We start from the raw sequence: 22,996 nt of genomic DNA on the forward strand, positions 1-22,996 counted from the left end.
TTCCTGTATCACAAACCTGGGTTTTTATGTTGCTTACACATAATTCCTTTGTAATATATAAGTAAGGAAGGTGAATGTTTATAATGAAGCATAGAAGTAATAGGAGGATAAAAAGTATGTTTTTAATGTAACCCAATTTATGTTTTATTAATTTTAAATTTTGGTGTGATGAGTATGAGCTATGTTATAGCTGTGGAGGTCAGAGATGACATTATGGAAATTGCTTATTTCTTTCCACCAGGTTAGTTTCCATGTTTAAACTCAGACTCTCAAGTGCCTTTACTCATTTTACTGAGTCATCTTTTTGAGTTATTTATTTATTTATTGTGAGGTCAGAAGTAGGTGGCTTCATTAGAGTGTAAATTTGGAAGTCAAAGGACAACCTGCATTTCTCTCCTTATATCATATATAGGTCCCAGGAATTGAACTTAAATCTTGAGACTTATTATAGTTTTAAGTAGTGTGAATAAGAATATATATAATTTAAATAAATAATTTATTCTACATGGATCTAGTATTTAACACTTTTGTAATATGTTTATTTTCTGTGTTTTTGTGATGGCAATAACTTAGAATTTAACAGGCTGAAAATACAGTCTTAAAGATAATGAAGTTCTTTTCAGCAACCTGCTCTTTGGAAAGACATGATTTACTGCACGTTGTTTTAATGATTTATGAGAGTCTTACTGTGACAAGGCTTAGTCCCTTTCTTTAGCATATGATTAACACATTTGAATTAAATGTAATATTTTCTGAATCATCTAGTATTGAAAAGCCTTTTCTAACATCTTTACCTTTCTTGTTCTAGGACAGCTTCCCCGCAAGATTTGGAGGAATTCATTTTGTCAATCAACCTTGGTATATCCATGCCTTGTACACTGTGATACGCCCATTTCTGAAAGAGAAGACTCGGAAAAGGGTACTTTTTTTTTTTTTTTTTAAATTTTAAAATCTGATCTATGTCCTCATCCCCATTCAATGATTTGTGATACATAGCTTTTTTTTTTTAAATGTCAGCCATGCTAAATTTCTTTTATCTTTTCATGTTAATATGTTCAGCATAGGACACATTTTTAGATTTTTAGAGAGCCTATAAGTTCTCTAAATTCTTAATAATGTTTCAGGAATGGGATATTTGAACACAAGTTTTCCAATTTTCTCACTAAATAGTGAAATCTCAGTATAAACCTCAAAAAATTTTGCTATGTTATTCTAATATTGTTGGTATTCTTAGTTTTTAAGTAAAGTCTAAATGTAAATCATTATTTTATTTACTTAAAAAGGAATGCTTGTTTTATAATATTTATTAAAATGAAGCAAATTTTCCAGACTGTGATATATTTGTATAATGACAATCATGATCAATAAATATAAGAATTATTTAAAACATTTAATACCAGCACCATATTACACGATAAATTGAATAGGCATTTTTATGGAACACAGAATTTTAAAATGTATTTAATTGCACAGAATTTCATTTATCCATTTAACAGCTGTGTAAAATAAATTTAAAACATTGCTCAACTATGTATTTAAACATATACATTTTAAACAATTCAAATGAGGGTAATCATATGTGCTCCCTTTGAAAATTAGTGTGTTTCTTTGTGGTGAAAACATTTCAAACCTTTTGTAGCTTAAGAAATATATATATATGTATATATATATATATATATATATACATATATATATATATATTTCTTCAGCTAAAGAGAGAAATATATTTCTCTCTTTAGCTGAAGTCATTGTCTTATTTTCTTTATCCACCTGTAACTTGGATAATTTGTACCCATAGATCAATCAGTTCCTAGTTCTTCTTTGCCAGAATTTGATTACTGATTTTATGTTGAATTCTGAAAAGTAAATTTAGTAAACATACTCTCCTATTTCTATGCTGAGAAAGGAAGTTTGAGAATTGATAAGCAATTTGCTTCCTTGTAGAAACAGATGGGAAAATGTCAACCCAGTATATGCCTTCAAAGATTCCAGTTGTATATACCTTCCTGTGCTAATCATGAAGTGACATTGTAAAGTATACTAATTCTAAAGCTATGTGGATGACAACAGCAATGTGAATCTCAGTGATTAAGCATTCCATGTTTTCCAGTCTTGCCAAGTTATCATTCCAAGCATGAAAGTGCAATAATTATGTGTTCACATCAAGCAATAGCAAGCAGAGGGTTTTGACAGTGTGGGGATTTGTTAAAAATATTCCAGTACTTCAGGAGAAAGAACTCTGCAAACAACTATAATTTATACTGAGTTATTTCTACCATTATATATGAAATTATGCATATTTTAGAATTCAAAAGTACATAGAAGTGCTTAAAAGTGCAAATGCACCTTTAAGCTTTGTTTAATGAAGTGGCAATAAGGCTATCCCAAATATCTGCTGGGGATTTTAGTACAAATTCCACTTCTGTATGTTCACTCTTGCTACTTGCTGTTCTCAAGGCATTATATGTGTTTTATTTAACACCTTCAACAATGCTGTAGGGTAAGATCTTTTTCCTTTTCTTTTACAGGTAGAAAATGAACCTTGTAAGATTAAATAATTTGCTGTATATTGCTACTAGTAGAACATATAGAAGTTCAGAATTAAATGTGAAAAAATAGCAGAAAAGGGATAGAAAAGTCACATGTCTTAGGCCAGTGTTTGTCCAAGATACTGAACAAAAACAAAGAGAGTAGAAAATCTGTAGAATTAACTGTGGGGGAAGGTAGTATGAGACAAGCTTGAAGAAAATAGGGTTCACTAGATCTTTTGTGGTTTAGCCCAGCATTGCATGTGTTTGGGTGTTCAACCAGTCTCACTATTTTTTTTTAATTATTGATATATATATATTTTATTCGATATATTTTTTATTTACATTTCCAATGGTTTCCCCTTTTCTAGCCCCCCACTCCCCGAAAGTCCCATAAGCCCCCTTCTCTCCCCCTGTTCTCCCATCCACCCTTCCCACTTCCCCGTTCTGGTTTTGCCCTATACTGCTTCACTGAGTCAATATATTTTTTATTTACATTTCAAATGATTTCCCCTTTTCTGGGTCCCCACTCCCTGCAAGTCCCATAAGCCCTCTTCCGTCCCTCTGTTCTTCCATCCACCCCTTCCCACTTCCCTGTTCTGGAATTCCCCTATACTCTTGCACTGAGTCTTTCCAGAACCAGGGGCCACTCCTCCATTCTTTTTGGACATCATTTAATTTGTGGATTATGTACTGGGCATTCAAAGTTTCTAGGCTAATATCCACTTATCAGTGAGTGCATACCATGACTGATCTTTTGAGACTGGGTTACCTCACTTAGTATGATGTTCTCTAGCTCCATCCATTTGTCTAAGAATTTCATGAATTCATTGTTTCTACTGGCTGAATAGTACTCCATTGTGTAAATATACCGCATTTTTTTTGTATCCATTCCTCCATTGAAGGACACCTAGGTTCTTTCTTACTTCTGGCTACTACAAATAGGGCTGCTATGAACATAGTGGAGCATGTGTCCTTATTGCATGCTGAAGAATCCTCTGGATATATGCCCAGGAGTGGTATAACAGGGTCCTCAGGAAGTGTCATACCCAGTTTTCTGAGGAACCGTCAGACTGATTTTCAAAGTGGTTGCACCATCTTGCAATCCCACCAGCAGTGGAGGAGTGTTCCTCTTTCTCCACATCCTCGCCAACATCTGCTGTCTCCTGAGTTTTTGACCTTAGCCATTCTGACTGGTGTGAGGTGAAATCTCAGGGTTGTTTTGATTTGCATTTCCCTAATGATTAATGATGTTGAACATTTCTTAAGGTGTTTCTCAGTTCTCTGAAGTTCTTCATGTGAACATTTTTTTGTTTAGCTCCGTACCCCAATCTTTAATGGGGTTATTTGGTTCTCTGGGTTCTACTTTCTTGAGTTCTTTGTATATATTAAATATTAGCCCTCTGTCGGATTTAGGGTTGGTGAAGATCCTTTCCCAGTCCGTTGGTTGACGTTTTGTCCTTTTGACGGTGTCCTTTGTCTTACAGAAACTTTGTAGTTTTATGAGGTCCCATTTGTCAATTCTTGATCTTAGAGCATAAGCTATTGGTGTTCTATTCAGGAACTTTTCCCCTGTGCTCATGTCCTCCAGGGTCTTCCCCAGTTTCTTTTCGATTAGTTTCAGTGTGTCAGGTTTTATGTGGAGGTCCTTGATCCATTTGGAGTTGAGCTTGGTACAAGGAGATAAGAATGGATTCATGCGCATTCTTCTGCATGCTGACCTCCAATTGAACCAGCACCATTTGTTGAAAAGACTATCTTTTTTCCACTGGATGCTTTCAGCTCCTTTGTCAAAGATCAAGTGACCATAGGTGTGTTGGTTCATTTCTGGGTCTTCAATCCTATTCCATTGACCTGTTTGCCTGATATAGTACCAATACCATGCAGTTTTTTTTTAATTTATTGATATAATTTTTATTTACATTTCAAATGATTTCCCCTCTTCTGGACCCCCACTCCCTGAAAATCCCATCAGCCCCCTTCCCTCCCCCTGTTTTCCCACCCAACTCTTCCCACTTCCCTGTTCTGGATTTGCCCTATACTGCTTGGTTTTATCACTATTGCTCTGTAGTAGAGTTTAAAGTCTGGGATACTGAATCCCCCTGAAGTTCTTTTACTGTTGAGAATAGTTTTAGCTATCCTGGTTTTTTTTGTTATTCCAGATGAATTTGAGAATTGCTCTTTCTAGCTCTATGAAGAACTGGGTTGGGATTTTTATGGGGATAGCATTGAATCTGTAGATTGCCTTTGGCAGGATGGCCATTTCAACTATATTAATCCTGTCAATCCACGAGCATGGAAGATTTTTCCATTTTCTGAGATCTTCTTCGATTTCCTTCTTCAGAGATCTTGTCATATAGGTCTTTCACTTGTTTGGTTAGAGTCACCCCAAGATACTTTATGCTGTTTGTACCTATTGTGAAGGGGGTCATTTCCCTAATTTCTTTCTCAGTCTGCTTATCCTTTGAATATATAAAGGCTACTGTTTTGCTTGCGTTGATTTTGTTGCCAGCCACTTTGCTGAAGTTGTTTATCAGCTGTAGGAGTTCTCTAGAAGAGTTTTTGGGGTCACTTAAGTATACGATCATATCATCTGCAAATAGTGATAGTTTGACTTCTTCCTTTCCAATTTGTATCCCTTTGACTTCCTTATGTTGTCTAATTGCTCTAGCTAGGACTTCAAGAACTATGTTGAAAAGATATTGAGAGAGGGGGCAGCCTTATCTAGTCCCTGATTTTAGTGGGATTGCTTCAAGTTTCTCTCTATTTAGTTTGATGTTGGCTACCAGTTTGCTGTATATTGCTTTTACTATGTTTAGATATGGGCCTTGAATTCCTGTCTTTTCCAAGACTTTTAGCATGAAAGGATGCTGAATTTTGTCAAATGCTTTTTCAGCATCTAATGAAATGATCATGTGGTTTTTTTTCTTTGAGTTTGTTTATGTAGTGGATAGCATTTATGGATTTCCTTATATTGAAACATCCCTGCATCCCTGGGATGAAGCCTACTTGATCATGGTGGATGATCCTTTTTAGGTGTTCTTGGATTTGGTTGGCAAGAATTTTATTGAGTATTTTTGCATCGATATTCATAAGGGAAATTGGCCTGAAATTCTCTTTCTTAGTTGGATCTTTGTGTGGTTTTGGTATCAGCATAATAGTGGCTTCGTAGAAGGAGTTGGGTAGTGTTCCTTCTGTTTCTATTTGGTGGAAAAGTTTGAAGAGTATTGGTGTTAAGACTTCTTTGAAGGTCTGATAGACTTCTGCACTGAAACCATCTGGTCCTGTGCTTTTTTTGGTCAGAAGCCTATCTATGACCCCTTCTATTTCTTTAGGGGTTATGGGTCTGTTTAGATGGTCTATTTGATCCTGGTTTAATTTTGGTAATTGGTATCTGTCTAAGAATGTCCATTTCCTTCAGATTCTCCAGTTGTGTTGAGTACAGGTTTTTGTAGTAGGATCTGACGATTTTTTGAATTTCCTCGGTTTCTGTTGTAATATCTCCGTTTTCATTTCTAATTTTGTTAATTTGGATACTTTCTCTGTGCCCTTTGGTTAGTCTGGCTAAGGGTTTATCTATCTTGTTGATTTTTTCAAAGAACCAGCTTTTGGTTTTGTTGATTCTTTGTATGGTTCTCTTGGTTTCTACTTGATTGATTTCAGCCCTGAGTTTGATGATTTCCTGTCTTCTTCTCCTCCTGGGTGAATTAGTTTCTTCTTGTTCCAGGGCTTTCAGTTGTTCAGTTAATCTTCTAGTGTATGCTCTCTCGAATTTCTTTTTGGAGGCACTCAAAGCTATGAGTTTTCCTCTTAGCACTGCTTTCATTGTGTCCCATAGATTTGTGTATGTTGTGCCTTCATTTTCATTAAATTCTAAGAAATCTTTGATTTCTTTCTTTATTTCTTCCTTTACCAAGGTATCATTGAGTAAAGTATTGTTCAGTTTCCATGTGTATGTGGGCTTTCTGTTGTTTTTACAGTTATTAAAGACCACTTTTACTCCATAGTGATCTGATAGGAGGCATGTGATTAGTTCGATCTTCTTATATTTGTTGAGGTCTGTCTTGTGACCAACTATATGATCTATTTTGGAGAAGGTACCATGAGGGGCTGAGAAAAAGGTATATTCTTTTGCTTTGGGATGAAAAGTTCTATATATATCTGTTAACTCCAATTGGTTCAAAGCTTTAATTAGTTTCACTGTCTCCCTGTTTAGTTTCTGTTTTCCTGATCGGTCCATTGGTGAGAGTGGAGTGTTGAAGTCACCCACAATTATTGTGTTAGGTGCAATGTGTACTTTGAGCTTTAGTAAAGTTTCTTTTATGAATGAGGGCGCCCTTGTATTTGGGTCATATATGTTCAGGATTGAGAGTTCTTCTTGTTGGATTTTTCCTTTGACCAGCAAGTAGTGACTTTCCATGTCTCTTTTGATGACATTAGGTTGAAAGTCAATTTTATCTGAAATTAGAATGGCGACTCTGGCTTTTTTCCTGGGACCATTTGCTTGTAGAATTGTCTTCCAGCCTTTTACTCTAAGGTAGTTTTTGTCTTTGACACACTGAGGTGTGTTTCCTGTATGCAGCAAAATGTAGGGTCCTGTTTACATAACCAGTCTGTTAGTCTATGTCTTTTTATTGGGGAATTGAGTCCATTGATGTTAAGAGATATCAAGGAGTAGTGGTTATTGCTTCGTATCATTTTTTTATTTTAATTTTATACGTGTGTGGTTATCTTCTTTGAGTTTGATGAAAGAAGCTTAATATCCTGCTCTTTCTAGGGTATAGTTTCCCTCGTTGTAATGGTGTTTCCCCCCTATTATCCTTTGTAGGGCTGTGTTTGTAGAAAGATATTGTGTAAATTTGGTTTTGTCATGGAATATCTTGGTTTCTCCGTCTATAGTAATTGAAAGTTTCGCTGGGTATTGTAGTCTCGGCTGGCATTTGTGTTCTCTTAGAGTCTGCATGAGTTCCACCTAGCATCTTCTAGCTTTCATGGTCTCTGGTGAGAAATCTGGTGTAATTCTGATAGGTCTTCCTTTATATGTTACTTGCCCTTTTTCTCTTACTGCCCTAAGTATTCTTTCTTTGTTTAGTACATTTGGGGTTTTGATTATTATGTGACAGGAGGTGTTTCTGTTCTGGTTCAGTCTGTTTGGAGTTCTGTAGGCTTCTTGTATATTCATGGGCATCCCTCTCTTTAGGATAGGGAAGTTTTCTTCCATAATTTTGTTGAAGATATTTGCTGGCCCTTTAAGTTGTAAATCTTCACTCTCATCAATGCCTATAATCCTTAGATTTGGCTTTCTCATTGTGTCCTGGATTTCCTGGATATTTTGGGTTACAAGCTTTTTGTATTTTGCTTTGGATGGGAAAGAGAGGTTAAGTTTTTAATATGAGAAAAACAAGAGATAATTGTTGGGAAATAAATCTGAGTTGAGGAAAAACAATGTATTTTGTTTTGCCAGTGGGATAGTTGGTGTTTGTGAAGTTTATATTTTCTCTGTTCTACTAGTAAGGCAGAACACATGGGCACAGATGCTCATAGGTGGATCTCAGCTGACTGTTCTATTTCGTTATTGAGAGTGGAATCACTGCCAGTGCTGAAAGTGATGTGCAGGGAGGAAGTAACAGTAACAGTGCTCCAGAATGTACTTCTCTAAGGATTGTTTTTAACCATAGCACCTTCATGACTTGATAGAATATTCTTATGTGGTATAATATATATGATTGTTTCAAAGTTAGATAGATGATATGATAAAGTATTTAGAAGCATATTTTCTAGCAAAATTATTTCTGACTGAGGAATATTGTTGTGATGTGTGTGTGTGTGTGTGTGTGTGTGTGTATGTATGTGTTACAAACTGCAGTAAGAAGGTGTTATGCTTTCAAGTAACCATGCTTACAATGAGGCAGAGGGCATCTTCCACCACTGTAATAACCTATTTAGAAATTTGTTTTGTATACTTTGGCCAAGGTTTGCCTCATATCTGTTTTGAATCCTCCATAAATTGTGAAAAGTAATAGTGTACTTATGTTTCCTCTCTCTGAGTTTACATAATGATATGGAGATATAGTATAATATATATATGGATATATATTAACTTCTGTGGATTCTAAAGGTACAGACAATAAATATGAATGTGGTTAGCCTGTTCATCTTGAATCCACTGTGTGAAATTAAGTTACTTATAAACTATACTCTTACAATAAATATTATAAAAATTTGTGTATGATACCAATGATGCTTTTTTTGAGGGGTAGATCTATATTTTTGTGATGATAGAAAAGAAAATGAAGAAAACACAAGTTACACTTTAAAAATCTCTCATCAGATTGGGAACATAAGGTACTGATAATGAAAACTTGACTAGAAAAGAAGACTTACCTATCACATACATTTTAACTTTCCAAAGTTTGGTTTTTGACAATTTTACACACGTGCATAATGTAATATATGCACATGTATATGCATATGCACTGTATTATAATTACTGTCATCCATCTTCCCTTGTTTCTTTTTACCCCATCACCCCAAACCTCACCTCCTTATTCACTGAGTTTAACCAGGGTCTTCTATGTGACCATTGCAGTCTGTGGTCTCATAAGTGGGCATTACAGAAAATGATTAATCCCATAAGAATCACTGTCCAGTATGTCAGCAGGGAAGAGTAGGATTATGTGAGCATCCCCCTCCATCTCATGATTATCTGTTGGTAGGCCCAATCTAATGCAAAGTTGTTACAATGAAAATACAGGTACTGTGAGATCATGACTTCATTGACTAGGCCATGTCCAGAAAGAATAATTTCAAGTCTTTCTCCCCTTTCTTCTGCAATGATCCTGGAACCTTGAATAGTATAATATAAAACATGTTTTTCACAAACAAGGCTGCTATGAACATAGTGGGGCATGTGCTCCTATGGTATAGTGGGACATCTTTTGTGTATGTGTCCAAGGGTTGTCTATCTGGTTCTTCAGGCAGATCTATATCCAATTTTCTGATGAACCTCCAGATTGATTTCCAGTGCAATCAACAAGTTTGCACTCCCACCAACAGTGGAGAAGTGGTCCTCTCTCTAAACATCCCGGCTAACATGTGCTGTCACATGAGGTTTTGGTAACCATTCTGATTGGTGTAAGGTGGAATCTCAGAGTCATTTTGCTTTGCATTTCCCTGATGACTAAGGACTTTGAACATTTCTTTAGGTGTTTCTCAGCCATTCAAGATTCCTTTGTTGTGAAGTCACTACTTAGTTTTTTCCCCCATGTTTTGATTGGGATTTTTTGGAGGTTAGATCCTTGAGTTCTGTATATATTTTGTATATTAGCCCTCTATTGGATGTGGGGGTCAGTGAAGTTTTTTTTTCTTAACATGTAGGTTGCCAATTTGTCCCTGTAAGGTTGCCTTACAGAAAGTTTTCAGTTTCAGAAGTTCTCATTTATCAATTGCTAATCTCAGAATCCATAAATATATGTATGTACATATATGTATACATATGTATATATATATATATATCATATATATATTATATATATTTTTTTTTAGAGCTGAGCACTCAATCATCACAGATTCTCAGCACTTCTTTTTTAAAATTATCTTTAATCTTTTGTTTACAGTCCAGTCATTATCCTCCTCCTGGTCCACCCTCCAACAGTTCTTCATCCCATTTTTCCACATACCATCTTCTTCAAGAGGATGACCCCACACACCCATCCACTAGACCTCCCCATTCTCTGGGGCTCCAAATCTCTTGAGGGTTAGGTGTATTTTCTCTCACTGAGGACAGACCAGGAAGTCTTCTGCTGTATATGTGTCAGGAGGGCCTCATATCAGCTAGTGTATACTGCCTGGTTGGTGGATCAGTGTCTCAGAGATCTCAGGAGTCTAGGTTAGTTGAGACTGTTGGTTTACCTATGCGGTTACCCTCCTCCACAACTTTTTCCAGCCTTTCTCTAATTCAACCACAGGGATCTCCTACTTCAGTCCATTGGTTGGATGTAAGTATATGCTTCTGTCTCAGTCAGCTGCTTATTGGGCCTCTTGAAGGGTAGCCATTCTAGGCTTCTGTCTGTAAGCACATCATAGCATCAGTAATAATGTCAGGGCTTGGTGCCTTCCCTTGAGCTGGATCACAATTTGAGCCAGTCACTAGACCTCCTTTTCCTCAGTCTCTTCTCCATTTTTGTCCTTTCAGTCCTTTTAGAAAGGAACAATTCTGGGTCAGAGTTATTGACTCTAGGATAGAAACCCATCCCTCCACTTAATGCCCTTTCTTTCTTCTTTCTTACTTTTATTGGATATTTTTTAATTTACATTTCAAATTATTTTTTCTGGTCCCCTCCCCCCAAAACCTCCTAAACCACCCCCCCTGCTTCTATGAGGGTGCTCTTCTACCCACCCATCCTCTCCCACTCCTTTGCCCAGGGATTGTCCTTCACTGAGGCATCGAGCCTTTGCAGGACCAAGGGTGTCTATTCCCATTGATCCATGGCAAGGCCATCTTCTGCTACATATGTGGCTAGAGCTGTGGGTCATGCCATGTGTACCTTTGGGTTGGTGGTTTAGTTCCCAGGAGCTCTGGAGAGTCTGGTTGCTTGATATTCTTTTTTTTTTTCCTATGGGGAAGCAAAACCCTTCAGCTTCTTCAGTCTTTTCTCTACCTCTTCTTTTGGGGACCCTGTGCTCAGTACAATGGATGGCTACAACCATCCACCTCTGTATTTGTCAGGATCTGGCAAAGACTCTCAGGAGACAGCTATATTATGGTCATTTTAGCAAGCACTTCTTGGCATCCTCAATAGTGTCTGGGTTTGGTGACTCTATATGGAATGGATACTCTGGTGGGGCAGTCTCTGGATGTCCTTTCCTTTATTCTCTGCTCCACACACTGTCTCCATATTTCTTCCTGTGAGTATTTTGTTCTCCTAAGAAGGACTGAAGCATCCACTCTTTTGTCTTCCTTCTTCTTGAGCTTCATGTGCTCTGTGAATTGTATCTTGGGTACACAGAGATTTTTGAGATAATATCCACTTATCAGTAAATGCATGCCATGTGTGTTCTTTTCTGATTGGGTTACCTCCCTCAGGATGATATTTTCTAGTTCCATCCATTTGCCTAAGAATTTCATGAAGTCATTGTTTTTAATAGCTGAATAGTACTCAATTGTGTAAATGTCCCACATTTTCTAATTTCCATTCTACTGTTGAAGGACATTTGGGTCTTTTCCAGATTGTGGCTATTATAAATAAGGCTGGTGAACATAGTGGAGGAGGTGTCCTTGTTATATGTTGGAACATCTTTTGGGTATATGCCCAGGAGTGGTATAGCTGGGTCTTAAGGTCCAGTTTTCTGAGGAACCACCAGACTGATTTCCAGAGTGGTAGTACCAGCTTGCAATCCCACCAGCAATGGAGGAGTGTTCATCTTTCTCCACATCCTCACCAGCTTCTGCTGTCACATGAGTTTTTGATCTTAGGATTTCTGACTGGTGTGAGGTGGAAACTCAGGGTTGTTTTGTTTTGCATTTCCCTGATGACTAAGGATGTTGAACATTTCTTTGGGTAATTCTTGGCCCATGAAGGGCCCATGAGAGACTTAAGAAGTCTCTCATTTTGCATTTTCTTTGACAATTGTGTCAATGTTTTCTATAGTATCTTCTGCAAATGAGATTCTGTCTTCTATCTCTTATATTCTGTTGGTGATGCATGCATCTATGACTCCTGATATTTTTTCTAGTTTTTCTATCTCTAGAGTTATCTCCTGTTGTGATTTCTTTATTGTTTCTATTTCCATTTTTAGATCCTTGCAGATTTTGCTCAATTCCTTCACCTATTTGATTGTTTTTTTCCTGTAATTCTTTCAGGGATTTTTTTGTTTCCTCTTTAAGGACATCTATCTTAGAGTTTCTATTCCTGCACAAACATCATGACCAAGAAGCAAGTTGGGGAGGAAAGGGTTTATTGAGCTTACACTTCCACGTTGCAGTTCATCACTAAAGGAAGTCAGGACTGGAACTCAAGCAGGTCAGGAAGCAGGAGCTGATGCAGAGGCGATGGGGGGATGTTTCTTACTGGCTTGCTTCCCCTGGCTTGCTCAGCCTGCTCTCTTATAGAACCCAAGAGCACCAGCCCAAAGGTGGTACCACCCACAAGGGGCCCTCCCCACTTGATCACTAATTGAGAAAACGCCCCACAACTGGATCTCATGGAGGCACTTCCCCAACTGAAACTCCTTTCTCTGTGATAACTCCAGCCTGTGTCAAATTGACACATGAAACTAGCCCGTACAGACATCTACCTGTTTTTCTGTGTTCTCCTGTATTTCTTTAAGGGAATTATTTATATCCTTCTTAAAGCCCTCTATCATCTTCATCAAATAAAAGTTTAGATCTAAAACTTGCTTTTCTGGTTTGTTGAGGTATACAGGACTTGCTGTTGTGGATGAACTGGGTTCTGATGATGCCAAGTATCCTTGGTTTCTGTTGCTTATGTTCTTGTGCTTGCCTCTTGCCAGCTGGTTATCTCTAATGCTACCTGCCCTTGCTATCTCTGACTGCAGCTTGTCCCTCCTGTGGTCCTAGTTGTGTTAGAACTTTTCCAAGTCCAGATGTCTCTGTGATCCTATGATTCTGCGATCCTGTGATCTTGAGATTCTTATGTCTGAGCTCCTGGTAGTAAAGCTACCTCTGGGATCCTGAAATCCTGGTGTGACCAAGCTCCTGACATCCTGTAGTTTCAGATCCCTTGGGAATCCAGCTTTCTCTGGGTGTTATAGGGTTGGGTGTAGAGCCGGAGCCCTGGGTTTGCTCCGGGTACAGGTGCAAGCTGGAAGGAACCCATGCCTCTTTCTGGCAATGATGTTTGTGTTTCCCTGGTTCCTGTGGAGTCCAAGTTATACTGCGTGTTGGGAAAGATGTTGTGGCCTCAACTGTGATCTTGAGTGTGTCATAATACCTGTTCTCCTGGGCATGTTAGAGCACTGGGAGTCAAGCTTCCTCTATGTGTTGTGGGTCTGGGTGTGGAGCTAGTCTCAAGGTCTGCTGAGGGCACAGGTTCCTACTTTGTGTATCTACTAGAGGTAGACTCTACAAGTACCCTCTACACACTGTTGGGCATTTAATCTAAAGATCCTTCCTTTGAGTTCTGAGTCTTTGTCACCTCCCAGGTCTCAGGTACATTCTAGAGGGTTTCCCCACCTCTCACCTCCAGAACTACCTGTTTCCATACTTTCTGCTGGCCCTAAGGGCTTCACTCCTGCTCCCCCAGTACCTGATGATGTTCCCTTTTCTCCTCCTTGTCCCCACTCTCACCCAGATCCCTCCCTCTCTCTGCCCACCATGATTGCTTTTGCTCTCTCCCAAGTGTGACTGAGGCATCATCATTTGGTCCCTTCAACTTTTTACCTTCTTGAGTTCTGTGTATTATGTCCTTCATATACTGTACATTTTTGGCTAATATTTACTTAGTGAGTACATGTACTTTTGTATCTTAGTTACCTCACTCAGGATGATATTTTCTAGTTCCATCCATTTGCCTGCAGAACTCAGGATGCCTTTGTTCTTAGTAACTGAGCAGTATTACATTGTGTAAATGAAACACGTTTTCTATATCCTCTCTTCCACTGAGGGACATCTGTTTTATTTCATACCCATTTATTGATACATCTCTCTGCTATGGTTTTTAACCTGCTTTACAATGGAGACATCTGTGGATCATGTTTCAAAACTGATCTAAGAATCAATGGATGCCCTGATAACAGTTGGAACTGTATTACACCAGTTGCCAAATCTTGCCTGGCAGGTTGGTACTGAAGTTAGCAACGTAGTAGCTAGGTAAAAATGCTGATATCTTTTTTTCTCCAAACAGTATTATAGCACCTTCAGAAACTATGAAATCCAGCTGGCAGGTAGAAAGCTTCCAGCTCAGTTCTAGCTAGAATTTTCTTTTATGTGTAGAAACCACAGTGTGCGATGTTTCCTTTAGAGACCTTACTAATAGTGATGAGTATTATTAACTATTGAAAATTGTTTTATATTCAATGGTATAATTTTATTTCAAGGAAAGATTTGTTATATCAACATCTTAATAAATGTACTTTTAATAATTGCAATGTTAAAAATATTTTAAAATAGAAATATTTAAGTGATTCTTAATAAAAAGAATGGAGAAGGTGGTGGCATTTGATAGAGGTAGCAAATACCTGAGATTTATCTTATTAAATACTCTTTTCACATACTCAATAAAATTCTTGCCAACCGAATCCAAGAACACATCAAAACAATCATCCACCATGATCAAGTAGGCTTTATCCCGGGAATGCAGGGTTGGTTTAATATACGGAAATCCATCAATGCAATCCACTACATAAACAAACTCAAAGAAAAAAAACACATGGTCATTTCATTGGATGCTGAAAAAGCATTTGACAAAATTCAGCATCCTTTCATGCTTAAAGTCTTGGAGAGAACAGGAATTCAAGGCCCATACCTAAACATAGTAAAAGCAATATACAGCAAACCAGTAGCCAGCATCAAACTAAATGGAGAGAAACTTGAAGCAATCCCACTAAAATCAGGGACTAGACAGGGCTGCCCCCTCTCTCCTTATCTTTTCAATATTGTACTTGAGGTACTAGCTTGGGCAATTCGACAACATAAGGAGGTCAAAGGGATACAAATTGGAAAGGAAGAAGTCAAACTATCATTATTTGCAGATGACATGATAGTCTACCTAAGTGACCCAAAAAACTCCACTAGAGAACTCCTACAGCTGATAAACAACTTCAGCAAAGTGGCAGGTTATAAAATCAACACAAGCAAATCAGTGGCCTTCCTATACTCAAAGGATAAGCAGGCTGAGAAAGAAATTAGGGAAATGATCCCCTTCACAATAGCCACAAACAGTATAAATTATCTTGGGGTGACTCTTACCAAACATGTGAAAGATCTTTATGACAAGAACTTCAAGACTCTAAAGAAGGAAATGGAAGAAGACCTCAAAAAATGGGAAAACCTCCCATGCTCATGGATTGGCAGAATCAATATAGTTAAAATGGCCATTTTGCCAAAAACAATATACAGATTCAGTGCAATACCCATCAAAATCCCAACTCAATTCTTCACAGAGTTAGAAAGAGCAATTAACAAATTCATCTGGAATAACAAAAAACCCAGGATAGCTAAAACTATTCTCAGCAACAAAAGAAAATCTGGGGGAATCAGTATCCCTGACCTCAAGCAATACTACAGAGCAATAGTGTTAAAAACTGCATGGTATTTGTACAGTGACAGGCAGGAGAATCAATGGAACAGGATTGAAGATCCAGAAATGAACCCACACACCTATGGCCACTTGATCCTCGACAAAGGGGCTGAAAACATCCAATGGAAAAAAGATAGCCTTTTCAACAAATGGTGCTGGTTCAACTGGAGGTCAGCATGCAGAAGAATGCGAATTGATCCATCCTTGTCTCCTTGTGCTAAGCTCAAATCCAAATGGATCAAGGACCTCCACATAAAGCCAGACACTCTGAAGCTAATAGAAAAGAAACTGGGGAAGACCCTTGAGGACGTTGGTACAGGGAGAATATTTCTGAACAGAACACCAATAGCATATGCTCTAAGAGCAAGAATTGACAAATGGGACCTCATAAAATTACAAAGTTTCTGTACGGCAAAGGACACCATCAAAAGGACAAATCGGCAACCAACAAATTGAGAAAAGATCTTCACCAATCCTACATCAGATAGAGGGCTAATATCCAATATATATAAAGAACTCAAGAAGTTAGACTCCAGAAAACCAAACAACCCTATTAAAAAATGGGGTACAGAGTTAAACAAAGAATTCTCACCTGAAGAACTTCGGATGGCGGAGAAGCATCTTAAAAAATGCTCAATTTCATTAGTCATTAGGGAAATGCAAATCAAAACAACGCTGAGATTTCATCTTACACCAGTCAGAATGGCTAAGATTAAAAATTCAGGAGACAGCAGGTTTTGGAGAGGGTGTGGAGAAAAAGCAACAGTCCTCCACTGCTGGTGAGGTTGCAAATTGGTACAACCACTCTGGAAATCAGTCTGGCGGTTCCTCCGAAAACTGGGCACCTCACTTCCAGAAGATCCTGCTATACCACTCCTGGGCATATACCCAGAGGATTCCCTACCATATAATAAGGATACATGCTCTACTATGTTCATAGCAGCCCTATTTATAATCGCCAGATGCTGGAAAGAACCCAGGTATCCCTCAACAGAAGAGTGGATGCAAAAAATGTGGTATATCTACACAATGGAGTACTATCCAGCCATTAGAAACAATGAATTCATGAAATTCTTAGGCAAATGGATGGAGCTGGAAAACATCATACTAAGTGAGGTAACCCAGACTTAGAAGGTGACTCATGGTATGCACTCACTAATAAGTGGATATTAACCTAGAAAACTGGAATATCCCAAACATAATCCATACATCAAATGAGGTACAAGAAGAAAGGAGGAGTGGCCCCTGGTTCTGGAAAGACTCAGTGAAGCAGTATAGAGCAAAACCAGAATGGGGAAGTGGGAAGGGGTGGGTGGGAGGACAGGGGGAGAGAAGGGCTTATGGGACTTTCGGGGAGTGGGGGGCTAGAAAAGGGGAAATCATTTGAAATGTAAATAAAAAATATATCGAATAAAAAATTAAAAAAATACTCTTTTCACAATAATACAAATTACTTAAGTATACTTATGATATGTTTGCCTTTCAAGTCATTGTTCTAATTTTAATTTGGACAATGAATATGTAAATCTCTAGGATAGAGTGTGTTGGCAATAATGCAGATCCTCTATGGCATGGGCCTGCCATTTCTTATAAGGATGCCAATTTAATTTTCTTTATGGGATCCACTTCAAGTTCTGAAGCAACAGTAGAGCAGTTACAGTATTCCTAATTTTATTGACAATAAAAAATGGATATGGAGGCAGCTTTTGGCTTTGATAAATTGAATGGCTCTGGAACTGATAAGTCCCTCATGAGAAAAGGCTGAGTAGCATTCATTATGAATATGACTATGTTTGCACAGCCAACACCAAGGTGATGTGGAGCTTAGTTTCTGTTCATGGCCTTATCAAAGAAGCAGAAAATCATGTTTGTGATTCTAAGTCTTTGTCCCAGTGACTATCTGTCCTTCCAAAATCTAAACCTTCTTGATCCTCAGGACGTATATATGAAATGCTATATGATGATACAATCTTGTCTGCTTAATAGAATAGAGGAGAGACTTAGATTGTAAGAAACATAAGCCTCTTGCATTTGTTTTTCTAGACTCACCCCTTCCCCATTGCCTTTGAATTATATTTAGCTTTTTCACTATGTGTTTCCTCCCTGCCTCTCACCTTTCATTTCTAGATATTTTTACATGGTAACAACCTGAACAGTCTACACCAACTAATTCATCCTGAGATACTACCTTCTGAGTTTGGAGGAATGCTGCCCCCATATGACATGGGGACGTGGGCACGAACCCTGCTAGACCATGAGTATGATGATGACAGTGAGTACAACGTGGATTCCTATAGCATGCCGGTGAAGGAAGTGGACAAGGAACTCTCCCCCAAATCCATGAAGAGGTATGCTATGGAGAGACCAGGAAGGGACAAAGCTGCTTGGAGAAGGCAGTCTGAGTTTAACTCCCTATCCTGACCATACATATTTTACTTTTGTGTCTCTAGTTCCCTGCAGTTATTTCCTCACACATTAACAAGTTTGTCTTTAGGCCAACTTTAGTCCTCTGAGCTACCTTCACTTGATATCTGTATACAATAAGTATCAGTAAACCTGAGGATTCATTAACCTCCTGAATTATTGTTTGATAGCTTTTGAAGATTCTGTTCAGCAACAAGTTGCATTTAAAATCATCAAGTGTGTAAATAAAACTTTGTATTTTAACTATAAAAGAGTTGCTAAAACAAAAATTCATAAAACTAATTGCTGTTGGACAAATGTCACCTAAGGAAAGCAAATCTGCTGAAACTTGTTATACTACAACATGTATTATACAAAGGGATGTAAGTGTGCCTCTTTTAAATTGATAAATTTATTTCTCATAGAAACTTGTTAAAACATATTTTCAGTCTTTCTTCTTACTCTGTGTGTGTGTGAGTTTGTGTGTGTGTGTGTGTGTGTGTGTGTTTGTGTGTGTTTGTGTGTGATTAATAGGGTTCATCTGGAGACTTTCAGATTGTTGGAAGAAAGCCTGTATATTCTTTTATGACTCTGTGACTTGCCTCTCTGGAAGTAAGTTATATAAAGTTTAGGAGACTTTTCCCCAATCTGTAGCTTGCTTTTTTGTCCTGATGATTGTATCCTTTGCCTTACAGAAGCTTTGCAATTTTATGAGATCTCATTTGTATGTAGTGGATCTTAGAGCCTGGGTCACTGATTTTTCTGTTTAAGAAAATTTACCTGTGCTGATGTGTTTGAAGCCCTTTCCCACTTTTTTCTTCTATTAAATTCAGGGTATCTGGTTTTATGTGGAGGTCCTTGATCTACTTGAACTTGAGCTTTGTACAAGGAGATGAGAATTGATCAATTCTCATTCTTGTACATGCTAGCCACCACTTGAGCCAACACCATTGGTCAAATATTCTGTCTTTTTTTTTCCCCACTGGATGATTTTGGCTTCTTTGTCAAAGATCAAATGACCATAGTTGTGTGAGTTCATTTCTGGGCCTTCAATTCCATTCTACTGATCTACCTGCCTATTTCTGTACCAATATCATGCAATTGTTTTTATTGCTATTCCTCTGTATTAGAACTTGAGGTCAGGGATGGTGATTCCCCCAGAAGTTCTCCTGTTGTTGAGAATAGTTTTCGATATCCTGGGTTTTTTTGTTGTTCTAACCGAATTTTAGAATTGCTCTCTTTATCTCTCTGAAGAAGTGAGTTGGAATTTTAATTGGGATTGCATTGGATCAGTAGATTGGTTTTGGTAAGATGGCCATTTTTACTATGTTAATCCTCCAGATCCATGTGCATGGGACATCTTTACATTTTCTGAGATTTTCTTCTATTTCTTTCTTCAGAGAATTGAAGTTCTTTTCATACAGATCTTTCACTTGCTTGGTTAGAGTCACACCAAAGTATTTTATATTATTTATCACTATTATGAAGGGTGTTGTTTCCCTAATTTCTTTCTCAGGCCGTTTAACCAATTCTATATCCAATAGAGGGCTAATATTCAATATATACAAAGAATTTAAGAAGTTAGACTTCAGAGAATCAAATAACCTTATTAAAAATAGGACACAGACATAAACAGAGAATTCTCAAATGAGGAATATTCATAGGCCAAGAAGTACCCAAAACGTGTTCAACATCCTTAGTCATCAGGGAAATGCAAAACAAATAACCCTGAGATTCTACTTCATAGCAGTCAGAATGGCTAAGATCAAACACTCAGGTATCAGCAGATGCTGGCAAGGGTGTAGAGAAAGAGGAACATTCCTCCATTGCTGGTGGAATCGCACTCTGGAAATCAGCCTGGCAATTTTTCAGAAAATAGGACATAGTATTACCTAAGGACCCAACTATATTACTCCTGGGCATATATCCAAAAGATACTCCAACATATAACAAGGGCTCATGCTCCACTATGCTTATAGCAGCTTTATTTGTAATAGCTAGAAGCTGGAAACAATCTAGAAGGGATATAGAAAATATGGTACATTTATACAATTGAGTGTACTCAGCTATTAAAATCAATGACTTCATGACATTCTTAGGCAAATGGATAGAATTAGGAGATATTATCCTAAGAGTTGTAACTCAGTCACAAAAGAACACATGGTATGTACTCACTGATAAGTGGATATTAGGAAAAAAAGTCCAAATACCCATGATACAACTCACAAACCACATGAAGATCAAGAAGAAGGAAGCCAAAGTTTTCATGTTTCAGTCCTACCTAGAAGGGGAAACAAAATAATCATGGGAGGTAGAAGAAGAGTGAGACTTGAGAGGGAGGGGGAGGCTGAGGGGAAAGGAGGGAAGGGTCAGGTGTGGGGGATAGGGAACTAGAGGTAGCCACTAGACAATCCCAAACACCAGGTAAGTGAGAGGCACCCAGGACACAACAGAGAAGACATTAGCTGAAATACCCAACATAGGAGAGTTAGAGACTGTTGAGACCATATCTAGAGGTTAGGCACAACTCCTGGTTGAGGGATGGGACCATCTACCCATCTCAAAAATAGAAACCCAGAATTGCTCCTGTATAAAGGAAATACAGGGACAAAGATTGGATAAAAATACAGACTGAAGGAACGGCCATCCAGTGGCTGCCCCACCCAGGGATCCATTCCATATGCAGCCACTAAACCCAGACACTATTGCTGATGCCAAGAAGTGCTTGCAGACAGGAGCCTGATATAGCAGTCTTCTGAAAGGCATCAGAAGACTCTACCCATGTTTAAAACACTACAACTACATTAAGATAGAGTGCTTGTTGATTCTCCCACGATAGTCATGACTTCACTAGCACTGAGTAGTTAACTAGCCTCTCAGTACTAGGTATGAATGGGTCTTAAGTACAATTAGAGAGGTGTTGATTGCTGCAAAAATTACTACTCTACTCTTGCTTCTGTGGGGTTTTGTACTGTGCTAGAGCCTGACCAATACAGATGGGGATGCTCTCAGTCAATCATGGGACTGAGCAGAGTATCCACAATGGTGGAGTTAGGGGAAGAACTAAAGGAGCTGAAGGGGTTTGCAACCCCATAGGAAGAACTACAACATCAACTGACCAGACCCCCAGAGCTCCCAAGGAATAAACTACCAACCAAAGAGTACACATGGAGAAACCCATGGTTTCAGGTGCACATGTAGCAAAGAATGGCCTTATTTGGGATCAATAGGAGGCTAGACGCTTGGTCCCGTGAAGGTTCAGTGTAGGGAAATGCTAGGGCAGTGAGGCAGGACTGGGTGGGAGTGTTGGGGAGCACCCCATAGAGGCAAAGGTAGAGAGAGGTAGGATAGGGAGTTTATGGAGGAGAAACTGGGAAGAAGGGGAATAACATTTGAAATGTAAATAAATAAAATAACCAATAAAAATAAAATTTAAAAATTAAAATAACGATATAAATAAATGAACTTAGGAAACATGTGTTTGTAATGGCCCTAGTTTTCTCTCTGACCAATTGACAAAGGTTTTCCTCCTGTAACAGTGTCATTTACCCAGTCCCATAATAATTTACACATTTCTCTTTTCAGTTTTGCTGTACCTGTCACTCACAGTATTTGTTTTTTTCCTTTCCTAGAATTTTCTAATTGTCTTTTTAAAAAACATTTTTTCAAGACAGAGTTTTCTCTATAGCCTTACCTATCCTGGAACTCTCTCTGTAGACCAAGATGGCCTCAAACTCACAGAGATCCACTTGCCTCTGCCTCTCAAGTTCTGGGATTAAAGGTGTGTACCAGTACTACCCAGATACTAATTGCCCTCTGAAATTCAATCTTTACATTGTTTCCAGCCCTGCATGGAATGCTTTAACATGAGATACAGAGTTGTAAAAAGAGTTACCATTAAAGGCTGATGGTCTCAGAGGTAGCTTTAAAGACTGATGGTCTTTGGCCTTCTAACTCTACCGTTGCTTGACCATAACTTCTGAACAATGTCCTAAGATCTTTCTTGCTTATTTTGGGGGTAAAAACTCTGGATTGGGCTATTAACACCTGTTGCCTAGCAGCAGAATATTAAGTAAAAAACAAATATTGCTAACTCTCCCTTTGCCTCTCTGGATAGGCTAGTTAACTCTTTGAGAACCAGAGAAGAAGAAAAGGAAAAGAACCAGAATCTTTATGCATGAAAATATGCACAGAAACATATAAATTCATATGCTTACACTTTGGCTGGGTTGGACTGTCTGTCTCAATCAACTTCCATAGGTATTCATGCATGCTTATATACATACACATATACCTGCACATGTACATATAGATAAACAGATACATATATTTGGGTGGATGAGTGGATGGATGGATGGATGGATGGATGGATGGTTAGATGGTTGGATAGATGGGGCAGAACTCCCCAAGACAAACCATCCAACCAACCAACTTTCTCTGCTTTCTCTGGATTTCTTTACTGTCTTAGACAAAATGTTCTTCAGAAAATTACCTCAGAGATAAAACATTACATAAACGGGAGTTAAGGATATTAAATTCAAAGCAATGTTTAATTCCAATATGTTCACTTTAAGTTCAAAGCATCAGTTTTTACATGGCCTTGCCTAATCATAGTATACATGTGTGCCTTTGTCTTTGGAGCTAAATGTTTTTCCTTGGATACAATTTTTTCCCAAGACTCTTTCTTTCTTTCTTTCTTTCTTTCTTTCTTTCTTTCTTTCTTTCTTTCTTTCTTTCTTTCTTTCTTTCTTTCTTTCTTTCTTTCTTCCTTCCTTCCTTCCTTCCTTCCTTCCTTCCTTCCTTCCT

The 22,996-nt window shown here is 38.1% G+C and overlaps 1 protein-coding gene across 1 annotated transcript in view; it reads left to right on the plus strand.

The window, feature by feature from the left end:
- Positions 1-22,996, plus strand: part of Clvs2 (clavesin 2) — a 137,377-nt gene that overhangs the window by 89,500 nt on the left and 24,881 nt on the right. Inside the window, exons 3-4 of the mRNA XM_052169641.1 lie at positions 809-919; positions 17,915-18,135. Of these exons, the coding sequence (XP_052025601.1) occupies positions 809-919; positions 17,915-18,135 (332 nt within the window). The remainder of the gene's footprint in view (positions 1-808; positions 920-17,914; positions 18,136-22,996) is intronic.

This window comes from Apodemus sylvaticus, chromosome 23, assembly GCF_947179515.1.
Source record: "Apodemus sylvaticus chromosome 23, mApoSyl1.1, whole genome shotgun sequence".
Lineage (NCBI taxonomy): Eukaryota > Metazoa > Chordata > Mammalia > Rodentia > Muridae > Apodemus > Apodemus sylvaticus.